This window comes from Cynoglossus semilaevis, chromosome 11 (assembly GCF_000523025.1).
Source record: "Cynoglossus semilaevis isolate Cse_v1.0 chromosome 11, Cse_v1.0, whole genome shotgun sequence".
Taxonomy (NCBI): Eukaryota; Metazoa; Chordata; class Actinopteri; order Pleuronectiformes; family Cynoglossidae; genus Cynoglossus; species Cynoglossus semilaevis.
Genome location: NC_024317.1, coordinates 14,379,548 through 14,386,029, shown reverse-complemented (window position 1 = coordinate 14,386,029; position 6,482 = coordinate 14,379,548). Strand labels below are relative to the sequence as shown.

The window sequence follows — 6,482 nt, the reverse complement described above, 5'->3', positions numbered from 1 at the left end:
ATTGGTATGTTTACGTGAGTCTAATCTTGAGGACAGCTCCAATGTTCTACGCTTGCTCAGGTCAATCTACGCAATCGGCCGAGGTGTCGCAAAGCATCCAACATCATCTTGATGTTTTTTTTTTCTTCATATATCTACCTTCTTTTATCCGAGGTGGACCTGGCAAGAACTGCTACAAACCAAGTACAACTACAACAGAGTTGGCACTGTTCATTCAGCACATTCCCATTTCTCTTTCTTGCTTGATTCCCTGCTAGATGGACCTGGCAGGAATGATTCCTCATTGGGTGGTGGAACTGTTGGTGTAATCAAAGTCGCCGTTTCCTTGTACATTTATTTGATCCCTGTTGATCCTCCTCCCCGCTTTTTCTTTGGGATGAAGCCGAGAGGCACCTTTGCCTGTCCAACGATTTGTGAGCCCTTGTAACACAACTCCTCAGAGTTTTCTTCACGCTACTGTTAGAATCTCCCCTGTCAGAGAGTCCAGACTCTCTAGAGGGGGCTCTGTTCCCTTCATCGGCACTGTCCGTGTCATTAAACTCCTCCCACCACCTGAACCTTTTGCTTTTGTTTTCATCGCAGTCGTGGTCGTCCTCTTTTGACCTTTTCCGTGATGACGCCGGTAGCTGGTCATCACTGTCAAGAACCACTTCTGAACCCAGATTATGTACTGAACTTTGCTGAGGAATGGCATCTGTGCCATTTTGGTCAGAGTCTTTTCTTGTCTTAGCAGATTGTTCAAGGACATCACTATCACTGTCTGTGTCACTCTCTGACCTCCTCAACTGCTGGTTGTGACCCTTATCAGCTTTCTTCTTCTCTTCTCTAGACATCTTCCAAGATGGACCAGGTTTAGGTTCTTCTTCAGCGAGTGTTACATCAGAGTCAGTGAGGCTCTTGTCCCTGTCAATCACGGTATCACTGTGACTGTTAAAGTCGCTATCCGAGTCACTTCCGTCGTCTGTGCTGCTGTCACTGTCCATGTCAGTGTCACTACTGCTCTCCGTGTTACTTATAACTTCCTCGTCCAAGGAACTCTCTGAATCGCTGTCAATGTCCACAACATCCTCGCTCTCAGAGTCGCTGTCCAGGGCCGAGTCACTGTCCTCTGAATATTCTCTCCACCAGTTTTCCTCGTCGCTCTCCCCCTCATCAAAGTTCACTGACCTTACACTGGGTCCTTCGCCGTTGTCTCCGGACTCCCTTTCGTCTGCAGTATCATTGACAAGGTTGACATCGTCATCAACAAAGTCCTCAGGGACATTGTAGTAGTCGTCGTCAACCTCTGACAACTCTTCATTCAGGTCTGGGCCTTGGAGATGTAAAATGTTGAAACCTTCATAGTTTCTACCGTGTTGTAAGTGGTACATCAGCTGAACATATTCAGACTCTTCTATTCCCATCTGCCACGCAAAATTCAACCACTCCATGTCCACGTTGCTGAGCTGAGTGGCAGTTGGCACATCTCCATGAGAGAAAAGTTGAAAGGTCGGACCTGGGAACATTTTTTAGACTATTAAGATGGAATTCAACAGAAGATGTTCTTCTTAAACAATTCTTAAACAAAAAGATATATAAACTTACGGTTTCTGCCAAGGTGGACTCCATCCCCACAAGCATACATTTTCACTGCAAACAAAACAAAAAAACAAGATTAAAGAACAAAACCTTGATATGGAATGTACAAGAATAGATTTTGGAGGAAGAACACTAAAGCTAACAGTCTCACCTTTCAACTTTGATAGTCTTTAAAGCATCAGCTCAGAAAACAATGTGTTCAGGCAGACAATGTTTTCAGAAACCTTTCACCAGCTGCAGGACTGATCTGGACTAACTTAGAAAAAGAAGTGGTTTCATCATGGTCTCTCTGAATGACTGCAAATATTAACCAAGGGACTCGTGTTTTTACTGTTGTATACGAGAAACAACATGTGGCCCCAAAGTGACTTTCTTGTCCTTTGATGTGGTGACATGGTTGTGATGTCAGGTTTTTGTGTCTTGGTTCCAGAATTAGTCTAGATCACCAACAGCCAAAATCTAATCCGAGCTCTGTTTTTGTTCAAACAACAATTAATGGAACGACAGCTGTTCTGCTTAATTTCTAAAGGAATTAACAGGATACTCCATGTTCTATATGTTTATCAGATGTGATCTGATGTCTGTTTTTCCTCCAAATTTAAACCACAATTAAAGATTTTAAAACAATGTATTCTTGGTGGAAAAAGCACCAAATCATCAAAGATGTAAAAGGACAAGGTTTTTTCCCCCAATATAATTAAAAGCATACATTAAGTATTTTTATTTGGTCGTATTTTCATAGTTGAATCACATTAATGCAAAAGTTTGATTTAAAACTCAAGAGAAATGTGCTCTGTAAAATCTGTCTGTGGTAAATACCGAGGACTGTAATTAAAAAGGTTTAAAAACAATAACAGTTAACATGAAGTGTTAATGTTAAAGAAAAGTAATTTTGCATTATTGTTCCTAAAACTGAACGTGGAGTTAACACTGAAAATCTGGGGACTTGTCCAAGACTTGAGTGATGAGGACAACGTCCCTAACTGGAATTGCCACTTGAAATCCACTTTACAAATGTGGACGTACCAGTGACGACCCAGGTCTAACTGAGACCACTTCCTGGATGGCTTTCAGGACATAGCTGACTCAAGGGTCAAGGGTTTGACTCGTCCGAATCCTTGCTGTCCAACTGGTCAAATCTGAATCGTTTGCTGCTGCCTTTGTCAGACTCCTCTACTGACCTTTTCTGGGATGGACTGGGAAGGAGGTTTTCCACTGTAACTAGGGAATCCACATCCACACAGTTTGGGTCACTGGGACGGATTGACTTTTTGTAACTGTGTTTGACAGGTGTCTCCTCGTTAGAGGATTTCCAGGACGGCCTTAATAAGAATTCATTTCTAATTTCAACACTGGTACCTGTAGTTTTGACTGCGTTTTGACCACAGTCTGCATTACTGGTGTCAGTACACTCTCTAGTGTTGATGGTGTCTGTGTTACTGTTGTCACACTCATCCCACCACCTTACTCGTTTGCTGCAACCCTTAGTTGCAGAGTCCTCCTTAAGTGTCCTCTTCCTTGATGAAAGTGGGGGTGGTCTTTCCCCAGTAGATCCTGCACCAGTGTCAACACTCGCTCTGCAGGCTTTGGTCGCACTCCTTGAATTTTTGTAGCCGAAGGCATTTTTGATTTTCTTAGCCTTTAGTCCAGGTGGTTTACCTGACACATCTGGTGGTGGCTCAACCTCAGGAACCTCTGGATTTCTGACTGGACTGTTGTGTTTCAGATTATCCCTTCTTTTATTGGCAGTATCTGGATTAGGGAGGTTTTCTGTGTCTTCATAAATGGTACCATCTGTGTCACTGCCACTGTCTGTGTCAAACTCATCCCACCACCGGAATTGTTCATGGTCCAGTTCATCCTCCACACTTGACCACACCAAGAATCCTTCACTGTCATCTTTTACACGGTGACAAATTCCGACTTGACCACAACGCCCCGTGTCTTCTACAGAGCTCTTGGAGTTGTGGCCTTCATCATCATAGTCTTTATAGTGACTCGACAGGCCATCACGTGACAAGGTGCACGCTTCATCATTTTCAGCATGTTGCAAGTGGCACATTAGGCGTCGGTAATCGGATTGTTCAATTTCCAGATGACACCTGAATAAATCACGAACCAACCAATCCACGTCTCCGTTACTAAGATGAGTGGATGACAACATCCTACTGTTTCCTACTGTAGAAGGGGGGTCTGTGAAGCAACCAAGCAAAGAGTCACCGATGTGTGCATAGAATTAAACAGCAGTTTTTAATGATGGTGGAACAAGGACTTACGGTTTCTGCTGAGGTGCAGACCATCACCATGAGAATCCATTTTCACTGCTAATAAGAGAGAAAGTGATAAAGTTACATCAAGCACAGAATGAATTTTTACCACAATTATTACAACATACAAAACATTCTTTAAAAGCATTATTATTTTATAAAAAATTAAAGCACACTGACACAGATGAGAAAATTAAAAGTTTCTTTTAAAATTTCATTTTAAAATTTTAAAATGTTTACTTTTAATGAAAGGGGAATTTCTTGTAAGACTGATAATAATTAACAACAGGTTACGTAAATCAATACAAAATATAATATTAAAGAATATTCTCTTCAGTCTGTAGACTTACCAGGTTAATGTTGATCGGGGGGGTTGAAGGTCTGCGATAAAATGTTTGGTGTTTTTGGTTCTACAGAAATTTCACAATCTTCTGGTTTGGCCTCAGAAATTGAAGAAAGTGACCTACTGAGCCTTAGCTCCAAAGTCTATAATCTGTCCTTTGATTTGATGTCATGTAGTGATGACATTTTCTGTGTAATGACCTGCTGTGATATCATAAATGTGAAGTTCTAATCCCTACAAAGTCATGACTAACGTGTTCCGACACAGCCCAAACGCTGCAAACCTGGACACACCATCTAGTGGTAACAACACAAAGTTCTGTTTAAAAAACAAAACAAAACAAAAAAAAACAACAAAAAACAGTGTGAGCAGAGTCATGGGTCTGCTTCTCCCAAAACCAGATCACATTTTTATGAGACTGGAACCCTGTGACTGAGAAGCCATAACTTTAGAAGGCCCATTTTCAATTTCACAATAACTTCTGCTTAAGTGACAAAGTCAGTGAAATTTCACAATAACTTCTGCTTAAGTGAAAGTGACATATTGTCATTGTGAGACAGCACACCACTGCATGTGAGCTCTGCCTTTAACCCTTAGAGCAGGGGGCAGCTCAAGCTGAGCCCCCAGGGAGCAGTGTTACCAAAAAATAAAGTCTTTCTATGTGCCATAGATTAGATTTAGAAGTGGACCTCATATATCTAACAGGGAATTATATAAATTAGCATACGAGGTCTAGTTCTATCAACAAGCAATATTACAGGAGCTAAGATAGAGGCTTCACATTGCTAAATGTCACAGACTGGGCCCTCACAAAACACCCCACAATTTGAAAAACTCAACAGTAAGAAAAACATTTTTAATCTCAACTTCTTCAGAACAATGCTGGTTTAGCCCATGTGACTTATTAGTCACATGGGCTAAACTGACTTATTAGTCAGTTATTGGTTGAACTATATAGTAAAACTAATCTTTACTACATAGTTCTATATACGTGTTTTTTGTTTGAGTGAAACAGCAAAACGTCGACTGCATCTTTGATTAGGTGAATGTCAGACAGACGTGGGAACTTGATCTTTCTAGACATTCAGTAAACGGTTCATATGTGAAAACCTGCCTTGGACTTATGACATACAGTATATGCACAAAGTAGCAAGAATATTAAGTATGAGGAACTCCCTTTCTTTATTATTACTCCTCTGACATTCATTAGAAGTTCCATCAAGGTTTCAAACACCTTAGGTCTCCATTGCCCGGATCAAGATGTTCTTTTGGTCTTTAGGTCCAATTTAAGTCCATAAGTGCTCTGTGCTTTTTCAACTCTGCCCCCTCTGGCAGCTAGTTGTTTTTCGTTGTCTGGACGCACGGTCTTCTGCAGTTCTTGGACAGCAGCACGCAGGAGCGAGATGGTCTCTGTTTTGGTGTGGACTTGATCCTGCAGGTCTCTAACAGCTCGTTTCAGATGATTCATCTCCCTATTGTTGTTTTGAAGACCAATGTTTTTCTCCACAAGATCACGGTGGAGTTTGGACAACTTGTCCATGTCCTTCTGTAAATTCTCAATTGTCTGAATGAGTTCTTCGATCCTCATTTGCAAGAGCTCGTTTTTTTCAACCAGTGCTTCGCCAAGAACCTTCTCTTTGTGGAGGAGTTTCTCTGTTCTAACTATCTCCTGCGTGAGAGCTCTCATTGATAGATCGTCCTTTCTAATAGTGTCCTTTAGTTCCTCATTCTCGTATTTTAGTTCATTTATCTGCATTTCCCCCTTTTCCTTCATCTTCACGTATGCCTTACGGACTTTGGTCGCCCTGTGGTTCCATTTGTCCACTTCTTCTTTTAGCTCATCAATCCTGTCGTTTAGTATCTCGTTTTCTTCCAAAGCAGCTATGTGCTGTTCGCGCGTTTCGGCTAACTCCAGTTTAAGTTTTTCTTCCATGTCTGAGAAGGTGTCTCTTCAGGTAGCTCTGTTCCACTGAAGGCCTTAATCAGACCTAGCAACCCTGGCATCCCTTCTCAAAGAAACGTGAAAACAATGTTTCACAGATAATGACAAAGATCAAAGGTTCGAGATGAAAGAAACAGGTGATGTCACCTGTCAATCATCAGAAACATTTGTCATATCTCTTCTCGGGTTCTAACTCTTTTTCCTTCAGCATGAGTTTCCTCCTGATGCACCTCATCATGATCTTCTTTTATTCTCTCTGCTCACTGATGTTCAGCCTTGTTTGGAGTCATATTCTCAGACAGCTTAACAGAACAACTGTACCGCAGGGATCTGCAAACCCTTGGAGGTCTCT

General features: G+C 41.6%; 2 protein-coding genes across 4 annotated transcripts in view; both read right to left on the bottom strand.

Moving 5' to 3' along the window:
• Positions 1-6,482, bottom strand: part of LOC103386484 (DDB1- and CUL4-associated factor 1) — a 21,652-nt gene that overhangs the window by 3,842 nt on the left and 11,328 nt on the right.
• On the bottom strand, positions 7-4,640 carry LOC103386482 (clumping factor B-like). 3 transcript variants are annotated; one of them, XM_025060482.1, is made up of 5 exons: positions 4,196-4,630; positions 3,855-3,902; positions 1,730-3,771; positions 1,585-1,629; positions 7-1,495 (listed from the first exon to the last, which is right to left on the bottom strand). In XM_025060482.1, exons 4-5 carry the CDS (start codon positions 1,622-1,624, stop codon positions 309-311), a joined length of 1,227 nt encoding a protein of 408 aa, XP_024916250.1. In that variant the 5' UTR covers positions 1,625-1,629; positions 1,730-3,771; positions 3,855-3,902; positions 4,196-4,630; the 3' UTR covers positions 7-308. The 3 variants fall into 3 exon arrangements, 2 of the variants coding, with proteins under 2 accessions (XP_024916250.1, XP_024916251.1); XM_025060483.1 differs by having other exon boundaries at positions 1,730-3,902; XR_001760741.2 differs by having other exon boundaries at positions 581-1,495; positions 3,855-4,640.

Coding starts and splice junctions, on each gene's coding strand:
- LOC103386482 (XM_025060483.1), bottom strand. CDS start 1,624: ATGTATGCTTGTGGGGATGGAGTCCACCTTGGCAGAAACC. Junction 1,496..1,584: donor AGTCCACCTTGGCAGAAACC/GTAAGTTTATAT, acceptor AAATGTTCCCAG/GTCCGACCTTTCAACTTTTC.